Genomic DNA, 27,744 nt, shown 5'->3' with positions numbered 1-27,744 from the left:
GGAGCCCAGAGCCAAAGGAACTGCAGGGCAGCCTGGCCTGAGAGCATCCTTGCACCTGAAAGAACTGAGCCTGGCAGAAGACTGCATCTCAGCTGGAGAGAAGAACAGAGGCCAGGGGCTAGGTCACAGAAGGAAGGTAAGCTTGCCTCTGTACACATCAGCATGACTCCCCACTTCTGCCTGTCCCTCCTCCTCATGCCCCACCTGCCAGTACTATGGAGGTTTTCTTCCAATCCAGAGGAAATGCCACTCCAATGATACACTTTGGGAGATGCTACTCCCAAAAGGTTTTCTAGGAATGAACAGTTTAATTTCTGAATAAGAGAAGAGGCAGGAGGCAAGATATTGATGCTGTTATACCATTTGGAACTCACAAGAGGGCAGCATTGGAACTGCGAACAGGAAGTTGGTAGGAAAAGCCGCTTCAGCAGGGATTAAAAATACTAGCAACACCAGAAATAGTCACTAACAAATACAGTCTCTAAGATGTGACAGTCACCACGTCAAGCGCTTTAAAAGTGTTGTCCCATTTCACACAATCCTTTGATTTGGCCATGCAGCTGCTGTACAGGTGGGCAGGTTGTTCAGTGCACAAGCATGCCAGGCTGAGGGGCAAACACTGACTAAATTCTAACTTGTGCTTTCCTTGCCAAGCCATGTGCCTGGCATGGGACTGCTTCCAACCAGAGGAAGAAGCATGTTATTCTAATTTGAACAAAGATATGGCTCACTCTTCAAGCAGTGCACCCTGGTGGAGGGTGCTACCACCTGGAGGGGGGTTCCTTTTCCTAATTTGTACAGAGGCACTGCATAAGTTAGCTACAGTCCTGGACCAGGTATTATCACCATCTTCATTTTGCAAGTTAAGAAATTTTCCTGAGGCCCTAAAGCAAGGAAGGGGTGGATATGGGATGTGATTCTGCAAGGCAGGACCCCCAAGGGGCAGGGGGCATTTGAAAAACTTGGGCTATCAGGGTTAACGCCTGTCTTTGTGGTCCACTTTGCAAAGGTGAATGGTGGCACCCCAAACCCTCAAAAGAATAGGTAGAGGAGAGTGGCCATGAAGGAGACAAACATCTGAGCATCTGCTCTGATGAGGCGACTTGTTCCTCTAAAGACAATAATGCCACGGACATATAAGACACAGAAAGTCTAGCTGCATACCTAGCGTGCAAGAACCGGTTTATACAAGCTACCTCTTTTTATGCATAAATGTCTACGAGGGCAAGGAATTTTATTTGCTGATTATTTGCTGATTATTCCCAGCAAATAGAGGGGAGCTTGACGCATAGTAGGCACTCAGTAAACGTTTGCTACATGAATGAATGGTCACAATAGCCTTCCAAGGAAAATGTTATTACCCGTTTTATAATTAAATGAAAACAGACCAGAGAAGTTACATAACTTGCCTGAGGCTCCACAGAAGCGAGAAACAAGTTTATTCCCTGCACAGTGGTGAGACTAGAGAATTTCAGTGTAAGCCGAACTCCAGCCCATGGGGCCTCACTGCTCCTCCCAGAAAGCCAGGGACTGCTCTCTCTCCCACTGCTTGGGAGCACCTGCTGCTGCCGGACCACTTCTTCCGGTGAATTGTGCCTGCTCCATTTAGGGGTGGAATTTAGTTCCCCCCTAGGGCCCCTGAAGCCCCACATGCCTCTTCAGCCTGAAGCCTTCTACATGTTCCCCCAACAGGTCAGCCTGTGCACCTGCCATTGCTTGCCTGCTAAGTGCTTCCCCAGTGGCTTTCGGCCTCCGTGCTACTGAGGCTTTATTACCCTCCTACCACTCAATCACCTGAGACCTCACTCCCACCAAAGCCATGACTGCAAAAACTGTTTTTAACAACTTATTTGAGATAAAATTGGTATCTCATAAAATTCACCCATTTTAAGCGTTCCAGTCAATGCTTTTTAGTAAATTTACGAAGGTGGGCAACTGTATCATCCAGTTTAGAACATTTTCATCAGCCCAGTAAGACCTCTCCTGCTGATTTACAGTTAATCCCCCCAAGTCCCCAAAGAACCAGTAATCTACTTTCTGTAGGTACAAATTGGCCTATTCTGGACATTTCATATAAATGGAAACATACAGTGTATGGCATTCTATGTCTGGCTTATTTCATTTGGCATGTTTTTGAGCTCTTAGCACTCACAGGTATTTCATTCTGTTTTACTGGCAAATAGTATTCCATCCTATGGACACACTACGAGATCTATCCATTCACTGGTTGATGGGCTACCACGGGGGTGGGGGGTGTTTCTACTTTTTGGCTATTACGAACATTGCTGAAGTAGATAACATACGGTGGAGCTGGATCCCATGGTAAATTAATATTAACTCTTTTAAGAAACTGCTTCCCAAAGTCACTCTACCATTTTATATTACCTGCAACGTATGAGAGGATTCCCATTCATCCACCTCCCGCTGACCATTTGGCATTGTCTGATTTTTCGCCTATGGCCATCCCAGTGGGTATAAAATAGTTATCTCACTGTGCTCCATAAATATTTGAATGAATAATCCATAATCTCTGAAGTTGGACAGAACTTGGGTTTGAACCTTAATGAGCTGCACTGCCCAGAGTGAGTCACTTCCCCACCGTGAAGCCAAGGGACAGAATGGTGATGCCCTCAGAGGCTGAGTGTCTGCGACGGATTATGTGCCCCCTAAATCATCATTATCATCACTAGTCTTCTCATTATCACCGTCACCCTGGAGACAAGCCCACACCAGTGACTGGGATGATGGCAGCTAACATCTGTTACATACTCACCACAACACGCCAGGTTCCCTTGTCAGCCCTTGACGGGTATTAATGCGCTCCTCTAAAGACAACGCTATGAAATCGGTACTGTGATGGTCCCTGCTTTGCAGATGAGGACGCGGAGATTGAGTGTTTAGGCCTCTTGCCCCAAATCACAGAGTCAGTGACAGAGCGGCAGTGCACCCAAGCCGCTGGTTCCAGATCCCAGCTCTCCATCACTGCCTCATGCTTCCTGCCCTTACAAGGCAAATTGGATGACTGCCATTCCAGAGAAGCAGATAAAAACCAAGTGGAGGATCCGGGAGGAGAAGATGAAGCTGGCTCGGGGCTGGCTCGAGCATCCCCTCTGAGACAGCCCGAGAGCAAGGCACAGAGCCGTGGAATTTGCTCCTCATTTTGCATACTGGCGTGGGGCTGGTAAAGGAGCTGAAGGCATGTTTTGTGTGATTGCTTAATGGTGAATGATGTCATGGGTCTTTATCAGTTCTGCCAGATAAATAGCTAACTTATACTGTGTTGCAGGAGCCGGCAAGGTGCTGGGGGCAGAGCAGTTGGTTCTCAAATAAGCAGGTGAGCATGGGGCCATGAGGGGCTTGGGAGGGGGCCCCTTGGTGGAAAGGGACAGGGGACAGGGCATGACCAGGAAGACAGGCAGGCTGACCCTGCTGGAGAAAGCATCAGGGGGCATGAGGGGGTCGGGGGGGGTGACAGTGTTCCCTGTCAATGGTTGAGATGCTGCTGGCATGGGGCATGAAGGACCTCCTCCAGCCTGCCCCTTCCATCTAGCTGTCTCTTTCTCCAGTGGCCATCACCATGGGCACAAGCCTGGCCTGGTCCTTCTTCCCCGGCGATCACTGGCTCTACTTCTCCGTGTACCTTTTCACCTTCCTCGTGGGGCTCCCCCTCAACGTGGTGGCCCTAGTGATCTTCGTGGGCAAGCTGCGGCGGCGCCCGGTGGCCGTGGACGTGCTCTTGCTCAACCTGACCCTCTCAGACCTGCTGCTGCTGCTCTTCCTGCCATTCCGCATGGTGGAGGCCGCCAGTGGCATGCGCTGGCCCCTACCCTTCATCTTCTGCCCCTTCTCTGGATTCCTCTTCTTCACCACCATCTATCTGACCTCCCTCTTCCTGGCAGCTGTAAGCATCGAGCGCTTCCTGAGCGTGGCCTACCCGCTATGGTACAAGGCCCGGCCGAGGCCTGGACAGGCCGGCCTGGTCAGCGGGGCCTGCTGGCTCCTGGCCGGCGCTCACTGTAGCGTGATCTACGTCATTGAATTCTCAGGAAACTCCTCCTACAGCCAGACTAGCAACGGCACCTGCTACTTGGAATTCCAGGAGAACCAGCTGGCTATTCTCCTGCCCGTCAGGCTGGAGATGGCTGTGGTCCTTTTTGGGGTACCCCTGCTCATCACCAGCTACTGCTATGGCCACCTGGTGTGGGTGCTCAGCAGGGGAGCCAGCCACCGGCGGTGGAGGAGGGTGCTTGGGCTTGTGGCAGCCACCCTGCTCAACTTCCTTGTCTGCTTTGGGCCCTACAACGTGTCTCATGTCGTGGGCTACATCCGGGGCGAAAGCCCGGCGTGGAGAAGTTACGTGCTGCTTCTTAGCACCCTGAACTCCTGTGTCGACCCCCTTGTCTTCTACTTCTCCTCATCTGGATTCCAGGCTGACTTTCAGGGGCTGCTGAGAAGGCTGACGGGGGGCTGGGGCGCTTGGAGGCAGGAGGGCAGCGTGAAGCTGAAGGAGAAGAACGAGGAGGGGGGCAGCCGCGGGAGCTGTCCAACATAGCGAGAAGGTAGTGGACTCCCGGAGGGCTGTGGAGCAGGCGGCTGGGCGGCCCGGCAGGTCCTAGCTGGAGTCAGGCAGGACGGGGGAGTGGGGGGCTGGGGGCTGATGAGGCCGGGGCAGAGGAGGCACCCAGCCTTCCCAAGGCTGTGCCCACCCAAGCCCAGCTCTCATTCTTACCCAACTGCCCTCCTTTCCCATCCTCCTCTCCAACCCCCCCCCCCCCGCCCGAGGCCATGGATTCAGCCCTGGGAGATAGTCAAGATGAGAGTCTGCACTGGAGAAAAAAGGGGGTTCCCTTGGCTGCAGGCCGGCTCGTGTGCTTTTCGGAGGGTAAAGGAGGAGTTGAGAGCAGTGACCAGGGAAAGAGGGAGCTGCCTGGTGGCTTGGAACAGGAAGGGAAGAAGCCACCCTTCAGAGCTGCTCTTATCTGGCAGGTCAAGAGTGGGTACACAAGACCCCAGGCCTGAGGGAGCATCCTGCTTTCATGTGGACTTTTCCAGAAAGTTTCCATTGTTCAGTAAATTCAGATTTTTAGGGACATTTATGAAAAATGACAGAAGAAAAATTACTTAAATAAATCTGGTAGCAAGTAAGAGAGAATGGTCTTTCCTTATTCTGTCTTTTTTTTTTTTTTTAGAGAGAGAGAGAGCGCGCACATGTGCCAGCAGGGTGGGGGGATGCAGAGGGACAGGAAGAGAGAGAATCCCAAGCAGGCTCCACACCCAGCACAGAGCCTGACACTGGGCTCGATCCTATGACCCTGAGATCATGACCTGAGCCGAAATCAAGAAACCAACAGTTGGATGTTCGTCCGACTGAGCCACTCAGATGCCCCTGTCTTTTTCTTACGGCATATCTGGGCCAAATGGGATTGGTGGATGGAAGGATTAAACACCTAGACTCCAAAAGAAAAGGGCTAAAATGCCTAGATGTCAAGAGAGGGTGTGGGTTGGAGGAATAAAAGTAACGGCTAACCTATGTGAAGGACTTGGCCTCACCCACTACCTTCTTCTTCGATCCTCTCGGTAACCGTGTGGCAGGTACTTATTACTCACACTTTGCAGATGAGGGGACGGGCCCAGACCGGTGAAGTCTCCTACCTGCGATCCTCCAGTCAGTGATTGCAGCAGGACTGGGGGCCGGAATTCGCCGACTCCAAATCCCACGCCCCTCACCCACCCTGCTCTTTTGCCTCCAGCTGTGTATCATCCGCAGAGAGGGGGCCGAGTTTGGCTTCCAGAGCCAGCAAGACAGTCTGGCCAGGACAGACATAAACAGGCCCTGAGGACAACCGGAATGACATGCAAAGCAGCTCGGCTCTCGGTGTTGCTAAGTCCTCTTCCCTTATTATTAGAAACGCACTCGAAGAAACAAAGATAATCAGTCAGCGCAGTTGACTTCAAAGACAGATGTATGTTCCTAAGAGCTATTTTTATCGAGATGTGACCATTTAGTAAGCTTTCCTTTCCTACTGAGGGGTGGTGCATGAGAAAGTGTGGGTTAGAGCCTCCTCTCCCAGCAAGGCAACCACAGAAGCACGGGCACCTGTCTGTACTCACTTAGCTTGAGTCCAAAAACATTTACTGTGCACCTACTGTGTGCAGGTGGCTGGGCTGAGAACTGCAGGGACTTTTAATACGAACGTCTGTAGCATTGGCTTTCTTCCTGCGGTGAAGGTCACTGGAGAACCAGGGCTGGCTGTGAGTGGGGGACTGGGTTTCAGAGGGAAGGGGAGAGACATCATCTCAGTGCAGAGATGGAGGCATGAGCTGTCTCTCTGACCTGTGACTCATCTTCTGTCCCAAGGCACTCAGCCCTGGTGACGGCTAAGAAGTTAATATAAACATGAGTCTACATGGTTCAGAAAGGGAGCAAAGGTGACATGGGGAGTCCTGTGACTCCAGAATTGGTAACAAGGACCCAACTCAGAACAAAAAGGAGTTGGAAACCCCACATTCTAGAGAGAGCCATGAAGAACAGGAGCCCGATCCCTCTCCCAGGGTTTATCATAAGTAAGAAGAAGCGGCATAGAGGGCTTTGTTGTTTCCAGCTATCAGCCAGCAAAAGGCTAGAGGTGGGGAGGGTGAAAAGTCATCAGAGGCTGGGCCATTGTCTGGGCCGTGGTGAGGGGACTGTGGCGGCGTTTTCCATGTCTCGTGGAAGCCAAAGGAAAGGGGTACTCAGGGAATGGCAGGTGTGTTCTGGGACCATCTAGGCAGAGAAATGAGACCAGCAGACAGGTGGTGTGGGAGCGTGTGTGTGCGTGACAAACGTGCTTTCTCAGCAGTTGGCTGAGCAAGCAGGTGGGAGCTCCCCATGGATGAGGTGGAAATTCTAGATGCTGGAACAGAGAGCCAATAAGTGGACATCTGACACACAATGGACACCAAAAGCTACTCAATTTTTAGCTAAAGCACTGTTTTTCAAACTTTTTTGTATCTCTGTCCCCTCAAGGAGCCTTTTTGGATATTTATTCCTATTCATCACCACCTTCTCCCCTGCCTGTGAAATTTTAATACAACAGACACACTAGATACCAGTTTCTGGGTACAGCCTATAAGGCCACAAACCTTCCCCCCCGCAACTCATTTTCCCCTCTTTGGGGAGCAATGTTGGCCCTGCTGAGAACACGTGAGCTATAGAACCGGTCTTACCTCGCAGAATGATAAAGCCCGGCTCACACAACTGTAGCCCAGCGATGTTAAGTGATGTTTATGAGGCTGCTGGAGCAAAGGAGACCACGTTCCAGAGGAAGTGTGGGTGTCTCACGAGAGAAGAGACAGGGTTATCTTAGGAGTTGGGGTGAGGGGAATGTTTGGGTGAACTTTCAGTGAAGCAGTGCTTGACAGGCTCAGAGCGAAGAGACCCGTATGCAAAGAGGTCAATGTCAGGCCCGGGCTGAGAAGTGGACTCGGGGTCTTGTTCTTTTTGAAAATATGAAGAAAAGAAAAGAGCAGAATTCTGTGTCTGAAAACTCTTGTTCTGAAGCTCTGGGGGTTGAAAAGCTAGGCTGCTTCTCGGTGTCACACGCTCCAGGTCAGATCATCTGAGTAGCAGTGGGATGTTCCGTTGTTCACTCACCGGATTTCAAACAGCCAAGTTTCTGACAGCGGTATTTTAGAAAGCAAGGGTTCTCAGCAACAGAATTTTGTTAATTAACAAAACAAGGTTTTCAAGGTTTACAAAAGGAACTCTTCGATGGCCATGATAGAGGAGGAGATGTTCCCTCCTAGACGGAAGGCGGAAGGCTCCCCCCTTCAGCAAGCCTGAAGGCAGCACAACCCAGAAGGATGGGAGGGAGGGCAGACGTGACCCATTCCTGCCACAGGTTCCCTGCGCCATAGGTCAGGTCTCAGTGTATAGGGAACAGAGAGGAGGCCAGAAGTTTTCAATCTCCAACTGTGACCAGATACCGAGGGAGGCTACTCACAAAGTCATTAAGAAACTATCAGAGAGGGGCACTGGGGTGGCTCAGTCAGTTAAACGTCTGCCTTTGACTCAGGTCATGATCCCAGGGTCCGGAGATCGAGCCCCGAGTCGAGCTCTCCATGCAGCGGGGAGCCTGCTTCTCCCTCTCCTTCTGCCTGCCGCTCCCCCAGCTTGTGTTCATACTCTCTCTGTAAAATAAGTAAATGAATAAATAAATAAATAAATAATCCAAAAAAAAAAATAAAGAAACTGGCAGAGACAGTTTGATACGGCTTGGCCAACGGCAGTGAGTGCCACAGGCTTGTGCAGCAACAAGTTCAAACTATTTGTAGACCACTGACCAGCAGAGGAGGGCAGAGAGACAGGCAGGAAAGCAGAGAGCAAACTGGGTACGGTGAGGCAGGCTGACTCACTGCCTTTTCCCGATTTGAATACACCACCTGTGACCAGAGCCTTTGGCTGTTTTAGCAAGTGGCCTCTCAGCCTGCGGATGTGCCTGGCAGGGCAAAGGAAGCTGTGAGGCAGAGCAGGAGAGGTCAGTCTGCTTCAACTGGATGCTGGGGAGGAGGTGAAAACTAGACCAGGTCAGGGCTGGGGGAGCAGGAAGGGAGGTGAAGAATAGATGGGGGTGAGCAAGAAGCCTGGGACTCTGCAAAATTAGTTGCAACAATCATCCCAAAGCAAGAAGCAGAGCAACAATAAAGGTACAAGAAGGTAGAAGATGTTGGGCCATAGATTCTGGGAGAGGAGAATAGTAAGTGGGACAGAGTCTGCCGTGGAGGAAAAAAAGAAATTGAAATAGTGTGAGAAAGTGCTCAACTTTTTACCTTCCTCTCTCTGACATGACCTCTCTGGTTAAAAAAAAAAAAAAGAACCCAAGGCAATATAGGTAGTTGTGGGTCCTAAAACTCTGCAAAGTCTGTGAGAAGCCAGCTGACTTCCCTTTATGGCCAGTTCTGAAAAACCATCCGAATGGAGGGAGATCAAGGCACCAAGATGGTGGCCTGTGATCTGAGCAAAGGATGCTGGGATCACATTCCAGAAAAGAATGGGAGAGAAGACATGAAGCCTGAGAAACCTGGTGGAAGTGGGATGGTGCCCAGAGCTTACCCCCCATGGAAGTGTGGAGCGAGGGAAGAGAAAATGTTGCAGAAGAAAAAATGGGAGTCCAGAAGTGTTTTTGGAAGGGAGGCGATTTCACCAAATTTAGATGCATTTCACTGAAGTTAGACAACCAAAGCAATCATCCCCTGGTGCAGACCCCCCAGTCCCCAGGTCAAATTGTAATTGGCACGAACCACGACAATCTTGTTCCCCTTTACTGGTGGCTTCTCTCAGAATGTGCACACAAGGACCCAATTCTAGCCCGCAAAAGGTAAGAAGTCTGCTGGGGGGCTGTCTGGGCAAGATTTCTCTCCATACTGAAAGAGACAGATGTGTGAGGGGCTGCCCTCTCCCTTCCTGGTTTGGAAACTCTTACATGAGGTTGTGATACTTGGAGCTGTAGCAGCCACTTGGGGGCCATAAGGCCCCAAACTTGAGGAAGGAAGCTAACAGGCTAAGGGTGGCAGAGGAGAGGGATAAAAAGGCCTTGCTGAGCTGGGACCCCCACCTCCACACTCCGTGTCAATAAACACTCCTATAGGTGCCTCAGTATTAGCCAGAGAGTCTCTATCTTGTAGCAGATGCATCTTAACTGTAACGGAGAAGCCTCTACCTAAACATCCCATATCCTACTAGAATCCACTTGGTGATATCTTCTCTTCTTGTTTTACGATCCTGGAATTTCTAAATTCTGACTATTTGCTTTGGAGGAACCATGAAATCCTCGTGTTTATCTTACCTATCATAGCTGGACTCAGGGGAGATTTCTTATGGGTCCTGTCAAGTTGCTCTGGCACCAAGATGTCGGGACTCCCCTCATTCGAGGGCTTTTGAGAGCTGATTGGCCGGGTCTGCGTGGACACAGCATTACGAGACAAAAAAAACAAACCTACTGGATGGGATCTTTTTGAGGTTGAATTATCATCTGACTGACAGTCTGGGTCGCAGTCACCTCTCCTTTTATTGATAAAAATTCCCATGCTTATTATGGGACACGTATTGCCATGGAAACGAGAGAGGGTTGAATGAGTGGGGTGGGGATCACGAACGATGTCCTCAGTGTTCTTAGAAACAGGAGAGCTACCCAGTCTTCTTGCCTGTGGAGTCACCATCACAACATAATGGCTGCATGAAGATGATGAGATGTGTCCCTGGTTGCCTAAGTCACCACTTAACAATGAGTGCACACTTAGGAGCCCATCCCTGCCCCCCCTTCTAATAACGGTTGCCTAGTGGTTCTCTGCGCTCAGAGCACAGCCCTCATCTTTCTGACACCCTAGAAACCTCCTTCAGAATAACTCCTTGTTTGCTCATCCTTTGGAAAACAATCAAATTATATGCCGTGAATCAAAAGGTCAGCCGGAAAAGACATAAACAGGAAAGTTCGCTGTAGAGTGGACTGAACAAACAGGCCAGCAAGCTTGGGCCCTGGTTGGGGTGCCGGCAGGGCTCCTGCTGTTGCACACCCACCCACGGTACTCCAGCCAGCCCGGTGAGGCATCGGGCCAGGCTCTGGGACAAGAGAAACACGCAAGGGCTTTGGAGGCTTCGCTTCTGACCGCACAACCCAGCGATGTCCTCCTAGGTGTTCCTTGGGAGGATAAGAGCAGCCCTGTGCACAGAGACAGTACACAAATTCACAGCGGCTTTAATCACCATAGCCCCAAATGGAAAATGGTGCACGTGTCCATCAGGAGAGAGCGGATTGAAAAACTGTGATGTAGCCACGCAACGCAGTACCTCCGGGCAATAAAAGTAACAAACTGCTGACCTAGGTAACCATATAGCCTCTGACTGATATCGTGATTTAGAATAACAAATATATTTGGTCTTCAGCCAAGGGTCTTAGTTGCTCCGTGGCCCATTCCTGCCATAGACCTCCTAAAACCCTTGGGATTTCCTAAGTGACGAGGACAAAGGTGTCTTTTGTTATGCTGAGGTGACTCTTGGACCCCCACCTAAGGATGGGGGCTGGTTGCCAGGGGAACCAACTGAGGGATCAGAGGGTTGGAGAGGGAACAGGGAATGGAGGCTTAATCAATCCCGATGGCCAGTGATTTAATCAATCCTGCCTAGGTAATGAAGCCTCCACATAAACTCCAAAGGGTGGGGTGCAGAATGCTGGAGATTTGGGGAAAGCAGTGCCCTAGGAGAGGGCATGGAAACTCCACACCCCTTCTCCATCCTGTACGTTGCCTTATGTGTCTCTTCCATCCAGCTATTCCCAAGTTATAGCCTTTTACAATAGATGAGTGATCGAGCAGGTAAAATGCTTCTGTGAGTTCCACGAGCTACTGTAGCAAATTAATCAAACCCAAGACAGGGGTCATGGGACCCTCCAATCTGGAGCCTTTGGGTCAGAAGCACAGGTGGACAAGCTGAACCAGCAATTGGTGTCTCAAGTGTTGTGGGGGCATGGGGAGGGGATGGGCAGACGGGTGGGGGGAGGGTAGTCTTGTAGGAATGAGCCCTGTAACCTGTAGAACATGACACTCTCTCTAGGGAGATAGCATCAGAACTCAGTTGAATCACAAGACACCCTAGTCTCCAGAGGATTGCTTGGTGGTGTGGGGGGAGCCAGCCTGCCCCTGGATAGAATTGGTACCAGAAACCCAACACTGACACAAAGCAGATAAGTAGTGGCCAGGAGCCAGGGATGAGAAGGCGAGGGGACTGTCAGGGAAGATGCCAGAGGGACACTTGCAGGGGATGGAAGTATTCCGTAACTTGACAAGGGTAGGGTGACCCAGATTTCTACATTTGTCAAAACTTATCGAACTATATGCTTAAAATGGATGCATTTTATTGTGTGTAAATTTAGAAAAAAACAGTTGATTAAAAAAGTCACATCTCCCTGCCTCACTGGGTCGCCTCATATTATGCGTGTACCTAATGTAGGCAATACACCTTCCCCCGTTTCTACAAGCCACGCAGGTCTCTGGCTTCGCTGTGCCACTCTGCAGATAGGACAGCTGCAGGGAGACCCAGGTTTCGGGAAAGGGCTGAACCCACGGTGCACACAGGTGAGAAGTGGCCAACCGGCTCTTATCTTGGTGCTGGAGACCCACGGGGAGTGGCAGGGACGAGGCCGACGGGGGAATGCACAGCTCGTCACAGCTCAACTCCTGTCTTGTTGCCAAGAAGGGCTGTGGGTTTGGGGCTGTCATACCTTCCGACTCTTCTAGTTGAAAACCCAGCTGTTGCCGCTGGCTTTGAAATCTTACCATTTTTAAGCTGATATAATGTGAATGTTAGTGTTGTGTGTGGTGAACATGAGACAGGCCTGAGGGTTGTGGTCTGGCGCCCAGGCTTGGAGCCAGTCTGTGGCCTCTGCAGCCCTGGAGGCAGAGTGCGGTTCAGCTACTGGAATGGGTGGGGCAAGGAGCGGGAGGAAGTGTCGTTTTGCCACAAGTGCAGCTCGGAGATAACTTTGCCCAGATCAGCTGGCAAACAGTTGCAGAGATCTGCTGACTTTATAAAATCATTCTTAGCATTTCCAAGTCCCCGCCCACCCCAGCAGCCCAGCAGCCCAGCTCTGAGAGCTGTGCCCCCGCCCTTGAGGGACGGCTCTGGAGAATGCAAGCAGAGAGGAGCAGAAGAGCCCCGTGGAGGAGCTCCCACAATCTCTGGGGCCCTCTATCTCAACCCTGGCTCTTCCTTCTGCCCCCAAGCTCTGGAAGCCATTGTTCTGGAAGGCTGTCTCCTTTTGCTCTTGCTGGGCCCTGGTTGGGGTGCCGGCAGGGCTCCTGCTGTTGCACACCCACCCACGATACTCCAGCCAGCCCCGTGAGGCATCGGGCCAGGCTCTGGGACAAGGGAAACACGCAAGGGCTTTGGAGGCCTTCTCCTCAGGTGTTCTCATCCATGACCACAGCTTTAATCATGGATGGCTCCCAGGTTTCCATCTCTAGTCCCAGACTCTAGGGTATCAGCTGTGAACATCTCAACTTCACACGTCCAACCGAGCTCTTCATTCCCTCCCCCAGAGCTGCCCTTGGTCCCAGCCTAGGCCACACTAGGGAGTAATCATCTACCTATCCGCCCATTCCAGAAAGCCAGGAATCGTTTCTTTTTTTTTTTTTTTTAATTAAAGGTTTAATTCTGTTTTTATGTTTAAAATGATCATACAATAAAAAGAACTTTTTCAGGGAGGACTGTACAGTTCTGTGAATTTTAACACACGGATTCTGGTAACCACCACCGCAATCAAGATAAAGAACAGTTCTAGTCACATCCTCCCTGGCTCCTAACCACTTGACCACCACGGACCTGTAGCTTTATCTTTTCAAAAATGCCTCCTAAATGGAATCAAACAGTCACTAACCTTTTGACACTGGCTTCTCTCCCTGGGCACAATGTCCTTGAAATTCGCCTCAGTTGCTGCAAGCATCAGGGTTTGTTTCCTTTTGGTGCTGCGCGGTGTGTTCCCTTACCTGGCTCTACCGCAACGTGCCCAGCCGCACACCCGCCGACGGACACCCGCGTGCTTCCCGTTTAGGGCACGTGTGGACGCAGCTGCTCAAACATTCACGTACGGGTGTCTGTGTGGACTCAAGTTTTCATTTCTCTGGGTCAGATATCCAGGAGAGGGACGGCTGAGTCATCTGGTAATTGTATGTTTAACTTTTAAAGAGACCTTCAGCCTGTGCGTTGGTGGATGTGCCGTTCTGCGTTCCTTCCAGCAATACAAAAGATTCGGTTGCTCCCATAGCCTTGCAGCACATGGTTGGGGGGCGCTGTTTCTATTTTGGCCATTCGGACAGGTGTCTGGTGGGCAGGCAGCCATTCTTGATGCTGGCTCCTTTACTGGCACAGGCCATTTATCATCAAGTCCTACTGCTTCTATCTCCAAATCTTGCATGAATCTGTTTCTTGGCAGGATGCACAGCAACCATTATCTATCACCTGGACTACAGAAGCTCCTAATCTGGTTTTTCTTTTTGTCCCTAACCCCTTAAGTGCACACCTCAGCCAGAGGGGTGGTTGAAGAACACTAACTGGATCAGGTCATTGTCCACTGTCCATTCCTATCCCCTCTTCCTGGTCTCCCAGGCCCTGCGCCATCTGCCCCACCTCTCAGAGTTTCTAAGCTCCTGGGGGGCCATCCCACCTTCACTGACATCACTGTGCTGGCCTGGCCTCAAGCAGGCCAGGCTCTCGATCTCTGCACGCGGTCTCTTTCATGCCTGACCTTGCTGACTCACCTCTTCTTTCAGGTTTTCTCGTCAATGTCACTCTTTAGAGAGGTCTTCCCTGAGCACCCATCTCAAATAGTCCTCCCCCACCTTGACATTATCTCACACTGTGCTATGACAATTTGGTTTATGTATTTGTCTGTTCATTTGCTTAATATGTGATTTCTCCCTATAGATTGGGAAGCCCTGGACCGCAAGTCACCGTGTCTATTTTACTCGTTCTGCATACCCTGGTGCCTAAAACAGTGCCTAGCATGGAGTAGGCATTTGATATTTGATAAATAAGTGAATGAATAATAAAAAGTATCTCTGATTTTCCACTATTATAAATAATGCTACAAGGAACATCCTTTTCCATAAATGCTAGTGCATTTGTACATTTCCTAAAAGGGGTACTGCAATATTACATGGTATATACATTTGATTTTTTTTAAATAAATATTGACAAATTACCTTCCCAAGATGAATCAACTCTCTGTTCCCTAACTGTCTATAGGAGACTTCATAACTCTGCCAACAAGGGGAAATATCATATTTTAATTTTAAGTTGACATTTTTTTTTAAGTAGGCTCCACACCCAGGGTGGAGCCCAACACAGGGGCTCAAATTCACAACCCTGAGATCAAGGCTGGAGCTGAGATCCAAAGTTGGACGCTTAACCAACTGAACTACCTAGGCACCCCTTTTAAGTTGACATTTAAAATTTAGCAACTCAGTGTATTAGGGTGCTCCAGAGAAAGAACCAATAGGATGTGTGTATACATAGAAAGCTATTTATTTCAGAAATTGGCTCATGTGATTGTGGAGGTTTGTGAGCCTAAAATCTGATGGAGGAGGCTGGCGGGCTGGAGACTTAGGTCCAAAGGGTTGCAGTTCAAGTCCAAAGGCAGTCTTGGCTGGGAGACTGGGAGTCAATGCTGCAACTGAAATCTGAAGGAAGTCTGCTGGAGAATTCCCTCTGGCTCAAGGAAGGTCAGCTTTCTATTCAGGTCTTCAACTGATTGATTGGATGAGACCCACCCACAGTACGAGAGAAATCTGCTTTACTCAAACACTACCAATTTAAAAGTAAATCTCATCCAAAAACAACCTCACAGAAACATCTGGAATAACAGTTGACCAAATACATGGGCACTGTGGCCCAGCCAAGCTGATGCATAAGCTTAAACATCCATTCGGTACTATTTTAACTTTAATTTATCTGACAAAAAATGAGGTAGCCAATATTTGCGTGTTGAATACAGTCGTTTATGTTTCTTCCTATAGTTGCCTTTTTCATATTTAGTTTGCAGGATCTTTGCGTATCTTTGAATATCTGCATACAAACCCTTTATCAGTTAAATACATAGAAAGAGGGTCTTTTATTTTGTTAATAACTTTTTCCATAGTTTTATATTTTTTAAGATTTATTTATTTATTTTAGAGAGAGAGAGAATGTGTGTGCATGCAGGGGGAGGGGCAGACAGAGAGAGAGAAAGAGAATCCTGAAGCAGACTCCCCTCTGAGCGCAGAGCCTGATAACGTGGGGCTCGATCCCAGGACTCCGAGATCCTGACCTGAGCCGAAATCAGGAGTTGGCCACTTAACCAACTGAGCCATCCAGGAGCGCCCAGAGCTTTATGTTTTTATGTGCTATAATTTATCATTTCCTCCAAGACTCCTACATTTATGCCATGCTAGGAAAAAGCCTTCTCATTTACAAGGCTTAAACACAATCTCATATAATACCTATAGAACTTCTGTAGTCTTTGAAGACATATTTGATCTTTAATACACCTGGATTTTACTTTTGTTGTCTAATTGCAACTCTTCCAAACTCTTCCAACTCCCAACACAATTTACTGAATAGCTATCCCTTCCCACTGATTTGAAATGGGCTTCGATCACTTAAAAAAAGAATCCTCCACATATAATCAATGGAATACATTACATTGTAATCAATTGCAATACATTATAAATAGTTAGGTATCATCATTTTTACCCATCTTATTAGCAAAAAATATTAAAGATTCAGTATATCCATCATAAGAGAAGGTACACAGAAATGGGTACTCTCATACACAGTTGGGAGGAATGTAAACTGCTGAACATTTTCAGGAAGTTAATACAGAACTGTCTATCAAAAGTTTTAAAGAACATCTCTTTGACCCAGTAGTGAAATCAATTGCATATCTAAAAATCCATCTAACCCAAATATTCATATGTATTTACATAGACAGATAGATAGATAGATATTCACTGAAGCACTGTTTGTCATAACAAAAGCAGTGGAAACTATGATGACATGGAAGGTCACCCAGCATATTAAATAGTGAAAAATGAAGTTTCGGAGCAATATGGAGTATTACTCCATCTATGTACTTTTTAAAACTATACTTGTATATGTACATATATGGATATAAACCAATGAGAGATTGCCTCTGGAAAGGAAGAAGTGTCAGGGAGAAGTGAAGTGGCATTTCACATTTCACTTCCGCATTGTTGAACTCTCTTACAGTATGGATATATTCTCACGTTGTTATGTCATTTTTTAAATTAAAAAAATAATAGCAGAAGAACATTCACTACCTCGATTGTGACCAAGCTAGAAGAGAGAATAGGGCACAGAAATTCCAGTTGCCTGAAAACTCACACGGCCATTGTGAGGTTAGCTGGGATATCAGGGATAAATCATTTCACACAGTCCTGCCTCCCTGTCCCCACCCCAGGAGCTGGGGAGGGGTTAAATTTCTCTCAAATCTCAAGCATTAAAAATAGGTGGAGGATTTTCTCTAAGAAAACTGGGTGTGTTGTCCCTGGGAATTGCAGAGATGTGAGCAGGACAGGCCATCAAGAAATGACCCGGGAGGGGCTGCTGCCCAGGGCAGATCCTGACTCAGAGCAAGGCAGCCCTGGACCATCTGCTCACCCCAGGCTCACCCCAGTGCCTGCCTGCAGGGCATCTGGCTCAGGCCTCACATTCATTCTCAGGACAAGATCCCCAGCTGAGGTTAAACATACGGTCACACAGGTATCTTGACAGGACCTAACTTTCAAAGCTATGGCTCATTTCTGGTTCTATACGTTAGTGAATTCTGCCAAAAAGCAAACAAATAACGTCCTAAAACTATTTTGTGAACGGTACAATTACACATCTTATTTCATGTTAAGATGCTGCTGTGACATTACAATCCCACTTGGGCATGTCATCCCTTTTTTTTTTTTATATACTGGGAACCTCAAAAATGGAAGTGGTTGCTCTGGGCTGTCCTGATGCCCAGGGGTCCTGCGGTAAGAATGCAGGACGTCCTTTCATTTCCTAGCATCTGAACCCCTTCCCATGCTTAGGGAACTGCACACGTATGAATCTTTAATCTTGGCAGGAAGCACCAAGCCGGAGACCAGCTCCCACCAGAGAAGCTGATAATGCTGGACCTTGTTTTCTGAGCCTCCCTCCTATATTGAGCTATTCAGGTTCGCCTGCCCAAATTCAGAATCAGAGGCTTCAAAGCGGTACAAAGAAGGAGGACAGCAGGGAATTACTTCTGGGGGTGGCAGCAGTCGTAGCAAACAGAACATTGCTCTCGAGCCCGGTGTTGAGTGTGTGTGGTTTGCGGGGAGGGGCTCTCCTCACTGGACTGGGTCAGTGGCATGACTTCTAATGTGGTCTTGGTTGCACGGCTCCCTTTCTCCTCCAAGCCTGGTGCCCCAGCATTCCTGGGAGATCTCTGAGCTACCCAACATGTTATCATATAATCCCTAAATTAGCAGAGTTGGCCTCTGGTGCTGCAATTAAGAGCCATCACTGATACACTGTCCAGCATGGTGATTATGGGCTAAGAAAGCCTGCCTTCTGTTGAGAGCTGTGAAACCCATTAGTAATCCGTAAAATGCGGCTGCATTAAAACAGCAAAGAGACACTGCTTGATATCCATTCAACTGGCAAAAACCCAGAAGTGGGATAATGGCCAAGCATGGGTGGGGACGTGGCTTGAGACCCATATCTCTGTCCTTTTTCTTTTTTATGTCTACTTTGGTCTTATCCACTCTCCCAGCCAGGGCGGTCCCACAGAAGAGAAGGTTGGGGCCAGGTGGGGTGGGGTGGGCTGCTCTCTGGACCTACCTTTGCTTAATCATGGGTGTTCACGGGGACACACAGCACAGCTCGTGATGAATGCTCAATGAACATTGGCTGCGAATGTTTTTTCATGCTTTTAAATTACTTTTTGAGTAAGCTTCCACACACTCAGAAAAACGTTGTTTTTTGTTTTTTGTTTTAACAGCACAAAAGGATACATGGAGAAAAGTAAGTCTCCCTCCCATCGGAACACCCAGTTCTCCCTCCCGGAGACAAACCACGGCTACCAGTCTTATGGGCATCCTGTCCCCAATCCACTCCTTACCCAGCGTCCAGAGGGACCCTTTAGAAATGTGAAACAGATTACATTATGCCTTTGCCCATCAGATTCCAGATATCACTCCACATCCTGATCACAGCCGCAAGGCCCCACATGGTTCGGGGGGGCCTGCTGACCACCTGACCTCATTATCACAACTCCACCCTCACGCGGTCCCCTTGCTGCCACTCTGGCCTCCCTGACCTCTTCCAACACACTGGCTCACCTCGGGGCTTGCTGTCCCTGTGTCTGCAACACCACGACAGTCTCGAACCTCATTCTCTTCGTTCCAACACGTCTTTGCTCGAGCATCACCTCCTCGGAGAGGCCTTCGCAGACTGCCCTCGCTCTTGCTTACTCTGCTTTTCTAGTCTCTGCCTTCCTTCTGAACCCAGCCTAGCCCCTGGCATGATGTTATGATCAATCTGCTGCCTGTCTCGCCCCAGCAGAATGTCAGCTCCATGAAGCACGGCCTTCCACTGCTGATTCTTCCCCAGTGCCTGCAAGTGCTGGACCGTGGGGGCTGCTCGGGAAATCCTCCCTGAGTGAGCGTGTGGGTGTATGTTCCCTTTTCTTGTACAACTTGCAATTCTTATAACATACTTTTCTCTTGACAATACACCTCAGAGTCCGGTCTACACTGCTCTGTGCAGATCTGCCTCATTATTTATAACACATGCATATTATTTCTACTAACTGGATGCCCCATAGATTTTTTTTTTAAACCAGATCCCTACTGGTGGACATAGGTTGTTCTCAGTCTTTTATTATCACAGAACAAACAAACAAAAAACACTGTGAGGAATATACTTCTTCATGCACATGGGAAAGCATATTCATATAATAAAGTCATAAATGTCAGCTTGTTGGGCCAGACGATATGGAATTTTTAATGTTGGAAAGTATCGTCAAATTGCACCGCCCAGAGAAGTGTCCCAAGTAACAAGGGAGAGAGAGGTGCAGGGGATGAGGTCAGAGAGTGACAGGGATAGGAAGCCAACACAGTAGAGCTTGTAGGCCACTGTAAGGACTGTGGCCTCAAAAAGAGATGGGAAGACCATGGGGCTTTGCGTCAAGGAAGGATGTGACCTCCTTAGTTTTTATTTTTTTATTTTTATTTTTTTTAAAGATTTTATTTATTTATTCAACAGAGATAGAGACAGCCAGCGAGAGAGGGAACACAAGCAGGGGAGTGGGAGAGGAAGAAGCAGGCTCATAGCGGAGGAGCCTGATGTGGGGCTCGATCCCATAATGCCAGGATCACGCCCTGAGCCTAAGGCAGATGCTTAACCGCTGTGCCACCCAGGCGCCCCGACCTCCTTAGTTTTTAAAAGGACCCCTCTGGCAGCTGTGTGGAGAACAGACTGAAGGGAGCAACAGGAGAAGCAGGGGGACCAGACAGCACATTGCTCAAAAACACAGGCGAGTGGTGGGGATGACGGCTTGAACCCAGGTGGCAGCAGTGGATGTGGTGAGACGTGGTGGCCGGGGATATATTTTGAAAATAGAGCGGAAGACATTTGGCGATGGAATAAATGTCAGAGCGAGAGAAGAGTGAAGGATCTCTCTTGGGGTTTTGGTTTTAGCAACTGGAAGGATGCGGTGGCAAAGTCTCTGTAACCTGGGTCCCACCCATGAGATGTGGGGAGCCAGCCAGGGCCGCAGCTGGTGGAGGGGAGGCAGCTGGAAAACCTTAATTTCCTAACAGGTGAGGTTTCTCAGTCTTAACGCTGTGTGGTTTCCAGGGGGACAGCTGGCCTGCGGTGGGCTGAGCTGCAGGGCGGTCTAGCTCCAGGGCACATAGAGCATGACTACCTTGAGCACTGCTCCCTGGATGGGCCTGTGCTCCGTCTCTTCACTTCCTCTGGTGGTACATGCCACTGTGTGTGTGGCTGGACACTTCTGTTCTGTAACCTCTTACAGTGCTTCCCTGGGACTCCATGCTTAGCGTCCCCCTATCTGGCCTTTCCCCGATCAGTGATTGCTGGATGCCAAAGCAGTTCTGTATTGTCAGGATGGCAGGAGGGCTCTGAACCAGAAGGGGGCTAATAGATTCTGTCTGGCACAGCAGCTTATTGAGACATACCAAAGAGCAGGAGACTGAGAGAGATAGGATCAATGGATGAGACAGCTGTCCTCCAAGGTCAAACGACTCCAGATGACAGTCAGCACTCTTGAACTCATTCCTGTGTCCTCTCACCACGGCCCACGGGCTGAGCAGCCTAGCCTGTCTCCTATGCCCAGCCACACTGGCCTCCTTTCTGTTCCTCCGACACAGCAAGTCTTGCTGTCCCCTCGACCTGCAACACTCTTCACATGGTTGCCGCCTTGCATCAGTTCAAACATCCCTGCTCAGCCTGGGCCTCTCCTGGTGGCTCTCTCCCAAAAAAGCCCAAGCCTGTCTCTCTCTAGATTTCCCTTTTTGCTTCCTTCCTTCACTTGAAATTCCCTGATGGTTTCCTTGTGTGCTGTCTCATTCACTCATGTCCCCAGCACCTAGGGCAGTGTGGGTGCAGGGTGAGGGTGTCTGGTGAGTGGGGACCGCAGGAATGGTGAGGGGTGAGGCATTGTGAAGGGAAATCCATGTGCATCATCAGTGTGAACCAGCCAGGCATTGCCAAGTGGAGGTGAAGCTGGGATGTTGCCTCGCCCACTCACACACTGCTGCCATGTGCTCTTATGGGCATCCTCGATTCTTGTACCCCACATGTACGCAGGTGCCCGCGACATGCAAGGGACTGTGTTAGTTTTTTTCCTAAGGACAAATTTCAAAACAATCACTTGTGGAAGGCCAAATATTACCTAGACTCAACCTTAACACCCATGGGAAGGAGTGGGGTCACCCCAGGAGGAACTGCCCTTCACCAAGCTGAAAGGGGGGGTTAATAGAGAGACTCCTGAGGTCTTGACAGTACCCATGGTGCTCGCACTTGCTAACAGATTCTGCAGCTCTGTTCCTGACTGGGGAATGGGCTCTGCATGGTTGCAGATGGGGATAGAGAAAAGAGGACCTTCCCCTGGCATTTTAGGATGAGAGCAGCTTTATGTGGCAATCTTTACCTTTCCAATAAGTTTCTGTTGCTCAATGAAACGCAGACAGCAAGATGGTACAAATTAACTTGGTAGAGAACAAAAGATAATTATGTTGTCTTCGTCCCATGTGTATCAAGCATCAAAACCAATTCCTGAGTGACCTTTACAGGACAGGTACAGTGTGGGTTAGGGAAGGCCAGCCCACAAGGATATAGACAGATCACCTGGCTACCAACGTGGGGAGCGATGAGTACCAAGAGACCCTTCTGGAGGAGAAACTGGGCTGAGGGTCACTCTCCTGGGGTAAAGGGGAAAGGACTAGGGTCTCTGTTGGCAGGGATAGGGGGCCAGTGGCAAGATACACACATCCCCTGAGGAGAGAAAAAACATCCCCAGTGAGTATCCAAGCCTTCGTGGGTCTGCCTCAAGACACCCCCGGGGATCAACGTGGACCAACACAGGTTGGTGAGAGAACAGTGAGAAGAAGGCCAGCCTAGGGGCAGCTGGGTGGCTCAGTCATTAAGCGTCTGCCTTCGGCTCAGGGCATGATTCCAGAGTCCTGGGATCGAGCTCCACATCAGGCTCCCTGCTCTGCTGGGAGCCTGCTTCTTCCTCTCCCACTCCCCCTGCTTGTGTTCCCTCTCTCACTGGCTGTCTCTCTCTCTGTCAAATAAATAAATAAAATCTTAAAAAAAAAAAAAAGGCTGGCCCAGGAAGGGCACAGCCCACTGGGAGAGGGACTGAGGGAGGAGGAAGACTCAGAACTTTTACCTGCCTGGCAGCAACACGGACTCGGGATAGTCCAGGTCCAAGGAAAAGCATTTATAAGGTACCTGATGGGCTAGAGGAAGTCAGGCAATGCTTTAGACACTAATGAGTTTCAGAGGAGCCTCCTAGAAAGAGAACAGGAAACTGATTAGGTCAGGGGCCTTGAGAGAAAAGATGGGGAAGCAGGCGCAGAAAGAGCAGAGGAAGCAGGAAGTGCATGCGTGTACAAAATTGTTTGGAATAATTGCCCGTGGAAAAGAAAACAGCATGGATTATTTGAAATGCAGAAGGAGGAGGAAGCCCCAAAGAGCAGTTGCGATCTGGATTCTGGGAGAAATCAGTTTGGTGGGGACAGAATTTGGTGGGGGATCCAGACAGTCACGCTGCCTTGGAAGAGCTCAACTATTGACCTTCCTCTCTTTGACCACGTGACTCTTCCAGGCATAAAAGCCTCATGTTTGTGGAAGAGAAAAAAAGGTGGTCCACTTAGAAAAGGTTCCCTTTGCTCCTGAGACCTGACGAATTTGAAAAGCCATCTGACTGGAAAAGGCAAGACACCCTACTTTGCTGTGCTCAGGGAAGAAGCCATTGGGATCACAAGCCTAGGGAAGGAGTGAGTATAGATAAACTCATGAAGCGGGGCAGAGTATGGACTTTACTCTCCAAGGAGGTGAAGCAAGAGGTCACAGAGATGGGAAAGGGGCCAGGACAAGCCAATGGCGAGCTCATGCTGGTGAGGGCCTGGTGTAGGCAAGAGGGGCAGAAAACAATGGTGAGCTCAGCCCCACTTAGATGGGAATCTCCCTGTTCACCTGGTCTTCTATCTGAGATTCTCCAATCTGGGAATGAGATTTATAGGTGGGCGACACTAGCAGTAACAGATTGAGGATGGAAGTTTTATTTTACATGTCTACATTTTAATGATAAATAAGAGGAGATTAAAAGTTACTCTCGATCAACATAAATCTCACATACATGAGCTTTCTTCAGGCAGCGAGAAAGGGAGCATTAGCGGGCAGCAGACTGGGGATTGTGGTGCTTTGGGAGAAATCATGGTTATCTGTAGTATGGAGGAAAACAAGCTGCTGCTGGGAGGACCTAAGTCATATTCCCAGAGTCACACAACCGAGCTGAGGCATGGCCGGGGCTGGGATCCTGGTGACCTGGCCCAGCTCAGGCTTCTTCCTTTACCACCAGCCCCTTCCCCCACAAACCTACAAGTTTTCTTGGAATGGCTCAGTGTGGAATCAGGAAGCTGGGCATCTGGGACTCACCTTGGGCTCAATCTGCCCATCCCTCAGGCCTAACCAAATTCCCATTTTCAGGGGTGAAGTTGAGAGTCTTGTGTTCAAACCCAATGAGTTGCGGGGACAAAAGAAAGAGAAAAGGCAAACAGGAAAGAAGGGAGGGAGGAAGGGAGGGAGGGAGGAAGGAAGTAGGGAGCCACAAGCAGGCTGAGTAAAATTTGGAGAAACTCAGACACAGTATCAGGCTTAGTCCCTCTTGGTGATAAAGCAGCTGTTCCTTCCCCTCTGTTCATATAGCCATTCATTTATCAACAGATAGTGTTGAACACCTACTATGCATGAGACACAGTTCTAGGTCCTAGGGACACAGTTGGAAATAAGACAGAGGATGTCACTGCCCTCACAAAGCCCTTTCTAGTGGGGACTTAGAGACCTCAAAACTTTTCCTGTGGGAGCGTCTAAGACATCAAGATGCTTGGGAAGCCCTTCCTCCCTCCCTCCCTCCCTCCCTCCCTTCCCTCTTCCCTTCCCTTCCTTCTTTTTCTTCCAGAAATAATTTGGTTGGGAAGCAAGGAGGCCTTCTTTCTCCATGACACACAGGAAGCAGAAGAGTCCTCAGTTTGGGGGCGCAGCCATAACCACTCAGTAAGGCAGGAACGGGAGATGCAACGAAACAGAGAATGGATCCACCTTGGCTTGGGGCTGGGAAACCCATGGTCAGAGAGGATTCTGACTTCATCTTTCGTCTCTTCAGGAAGGATGGCGCTAGAGCCCCGAAGCAGAGGTCTTCTCTCTTTCTACATAATATATTTCCTCACTGGTCTCCCTGCCAACCTCGTGGCCCTGTGGGCCTTCGTGGGACGGGTCCGCCAGCCCCAGCCTGCCCCTGTCCACATCCTCCTGCTCAGCCTGACGCTGGCGGACCTCCTGCTGCTGCTGCTGCTGCCCTTCAAGATGATTGAGGCTGCGTACGACTTCCGCTGGCCCTTGGGGGACGCCCTCTGTGTCCTCACTGCTTACGGCTTCTACAGCAGCATCTACTGCAGCACGTGGCTCCTGGCGGGCATCGGCATCGAGCGCTACCGCAGTGTGGCTTTCCCCGTGCAGTACCAGCAGTCCCGTCGACCCGTGTATGGAGTGATCGCCTCCCTGGTCTCCTTCCTCTTGTCCTTCGGACACTGCAGCATTGTGATCATCGTCCACTACTTACCAACCAACAACACGGGGGGTGATGCCAAAGACCTCCCTGCCTGCTATGAGAACTTCACCCCAGAGCAACTGGATGTGTTGCTTCCTGTGCGGCTAGAGCTGTGTCTCGTCCTCTTCTTCATCCCCATGGCGGTCACCATCTTCTGCTACTGGCGCTTTGTGCGTATCATGCTCTCCAGACCCCAAGTGGGAAGGCAGAAGCGCTGGAGAGCCATGGGGCTGGCCGCTGTGACCCTCTTCAACTTCCTGGTCTGCTTTGGGCCTTATAACGTGTCTCATGTGGTGGGGTTCTTCCAGAAAAAGAGTGAACTCTGGCGGGCATGCGCGGTGCTGCTCAGTGCTTTCAATGCTTGTGTCGACCCCTTGATTTTCTACTTCTCCTCCTCAGCTGTGCGCAAAGCCTTTGATAAAAGGCTACGCAGTCTGCAGAGCTGGGGTGCCTCACTGTCAGGGTACTGCAGGAAAAGAGCTGGCGAGCCGGCTGCAGAGCGAAAAGAGGGGAGTTTAGGTATGGCCAATATCAACTTCACAGGAGACTAAATTTGTCAACTTGCTGTTGCATTTTGGGGGAGGAGGGTGGGCTCAAAAAGGGGAACAATGAAAGAGAACTGGGGTGACTTCTCCTGTGCCTAGCCTACAAGGCAAAGAAGAGCAGGGGACATCTCAAGTCCAACTCATCCATTGGGTGAGTGTTTTTGTTGTTTCCTGGGGGTTATGACATTTCCTTATTTGTGGTCGGCACTGCTTCATGGTAAGCCACAGCCCTTTGATCCCTGAAATTCTTTCCCCATGCAGTATCTGTAAGATGGTAGCATTCCTTCAACTACTGCAGAGCTGTTTTGCTCTGTCCTTGATTCCGAGGCAGGGGGAGAGGGTGCTCCATGCATTAGGTCTGAACATCCAGCACAGGCAAGAGTCTAGAGAGCAAAGGGCACCTGAGTGGCTCAGTCAGTTGAGTGTCTGACTCTTGATTTCAGCTCAGGTTGTGATCTCAGGGTCGTAGGATCGAGCCCTGTGTGAGGTTCCACACTGGGTGTGGAGCCTGTTTGGGATTCTCTCCCAACACTGATTAAAGTTATAGTTTATCCATTTTTAGCCTTTGTTCTTGGCTACCATAAGCATGTGAGGCTATAAATATAAATCTCCCTCAGAGGGTAGCTTTAGTGGGATGCTACCAGTTTGGATTTGCATAATTTTTAATTATTTTAAGTTCTAAGTAGGCTCTAATTTCCATATGATTGGTTTCTTTTTTGACTCAAGTTTAGAAATTTTCTTTACTTTCAAGCATACATTTTTTTTTCTTGATCCTTTTGTTACCCTGTTCTAACTAAATGGCACTACGGCCAGAGAATACAGTGTGAATGGTTCCAGCATTTTGAAATTTGTTGAGAATTCCTTTTTGTCCTGGAATATAGTCGCCCTAATATTCCAGGTGTGAAAAGAACACAGATTCTGCAACTGTCAGGTACATGTGGTCTCTGAACGCCTTAGATCAAACTTGTTTATCTGTGATGTTCAAATCCTTGTAATCTTTATTTCCTTTTTGTCTGTTTGATCTTTCCGTTACACGGAGAGGTGTGTTACGTGCTCCTCCTGTGATGGTGAACATGTCTATATCTCCTCAAAGCTCTGTCTTCCTGGAGAAATGAAACAGCTGTCATTCCTTTTGCCTCGAAATTTATTTCATCTCAGATTAATATAGCCACACCAATTTGCTTTGGGGGTTAGTATTTTCCCAGAGCATCTCAGGCCCTCTTTCTACTTTCCAACTTTCTAGATCCTTAGGTTTCAGATGCACCTTTAATAAGCAATGATAGACAGCAGCTGGAGTTTCATAATCTGGTCTGACAATTCAACAGTATTTGTCTTCTACCTATATACCATTTTACTCGTTTATATTTATATAATAATAATTTCCAATATGCTTGGATTTATTTCTGTCATCTTATTTCTAAACATTTCCAGGAAGTACACCCACACACTGAAATCTACATGCCTACTGCAAATGGCCTAATAATGAACAGCCACATGAATTATCACGGCGAACACATACATTTAAGAAAAAAAAATGAAACACCTACCATCTTATTTTGAGCTAATTTCCTCACCTTCTAATATTTCCTTTTTCTCTCCTCTTGCTTTCCTTTGGGATTAAGTTGTTTTTCTTTTCATTTCTCATATTACTGAATTGGAAATCATTGGCTCTGTTTTTACTATTTTAGTGGTTATTTTAGACATTTTAATATATTAAGAGTTCCTTAGTTGGCTCCTCCCTCCTTTTCCTCCTTCTTCCCTTGGGATTCCAGGTGGCATTCAACTATGTGAGTTCTAGAGAGCACTTTTCTTTCTTTCCTTCTTTTTTAAGATTTTATTTATTTATTTTAGAGAGAGAGAGCTCAAGTGAGGGGCAGGGGAGAGGCAGAGGAAGAGAGAGAATCCCAAGCCGACTCCATGCTGAGTGCAGAGCCCGTCGCGGGGCTCAGTCCCAGGACCCTGAGATCATGACCTGAGCCAAAATCAAGAGTCAGACAGTTACCAACTAGCCACCCAGGTGCCCCTAGAGAGCACTTTTCAAAGTGTGGTCCATAGACCCCTGGGGACCCAGAGAACTTTCCTCAGATCTGAGGGGTCAAGACTATTTTCATAATGATATTAAGATGCTAATTGCTTTTTTCACTCACATTCTTCCATGAATGAATGCACAGTGGAGTTTTTCAGAAATCCCCTGACATGGGATATTACAACACACTGAACGCAAAGCAGCTATGAGAATATAGTTGCCTTCTATTAAGATAGAGGCCTAAAAAGGTCTGCAAAAATGTAAAACCATG

The 27,744-nt window shown here is 48.8% G+C and overlaps 2 protein-coding genes across 10 annotated transcripts in view; both read left to right on the top strand.

Moving 5' to 3' along the window:
- Positions 1-42: 42 nt before the first annotated feature.
- Positions 43-5,146, top strand: FFAR3 (free fatty acid receptor 3). Its single transcript, XM_019801403.2, is given in 4 exon segments — positions 43-136; positions 3,287-3,334; positions 3,567-4,522; positions 4,525-5,146. Coding segments are annotated over 2 exon segments (984 nt in total). The 5' UTR covers positions 43-136; positions 3,287-3,334; positions 3,567-3,577; the 3' UTR covers positions 4,564-5,146.
- Positions 3,299-27,744, top strand: part of LOC100468593 (free fatty acid receptor 2) — a 42,913-nt gene continuing 18,467 nt past the window's right edge. For 5 of the 9 annotated variants that reach the window (XR_004618982.1, XR_004618980.1, XR_004618983.1 and 2 more), the window contains exon 1: positions 22,713-25,598. Coding sequence is in view for 4 of the 9 variants with exons in the window: in XM_034638398.1 (XP_034494289.1) it covers positions 24,368-25,453 (1,086 nt within the window). In the remaining 5 variants the exon portion in view is untranslated. Of the gene's footprint in view, positions 3,335-18,542; positions 18,566-22,712; positions 27,375-27,744 lie in introns of those variants that run through there. The other 4 variants (XM_034638399.1, XM_034638401.1, XM_034638400.1 and 1 more) reach the window with 4 other exon arrangements.

This window comes from Ailuropoda melanoleuca, chromosome 12, assembly GCF_002007445.2.
Source record: "Ailuropoda melanoleuca isolate Jingjing chromosome 12, ASM200744v2, whole genome shotgun sequence".
NCBI lineage: Eukaryota > Metazoa > Chordata > Mammalia > Carnivora > Ursidae > Ailuropoda > Ailuropoda melanoleuca.
This window is presented reverse-complemented; position numbering and strand designations above follow the sequence as displayed.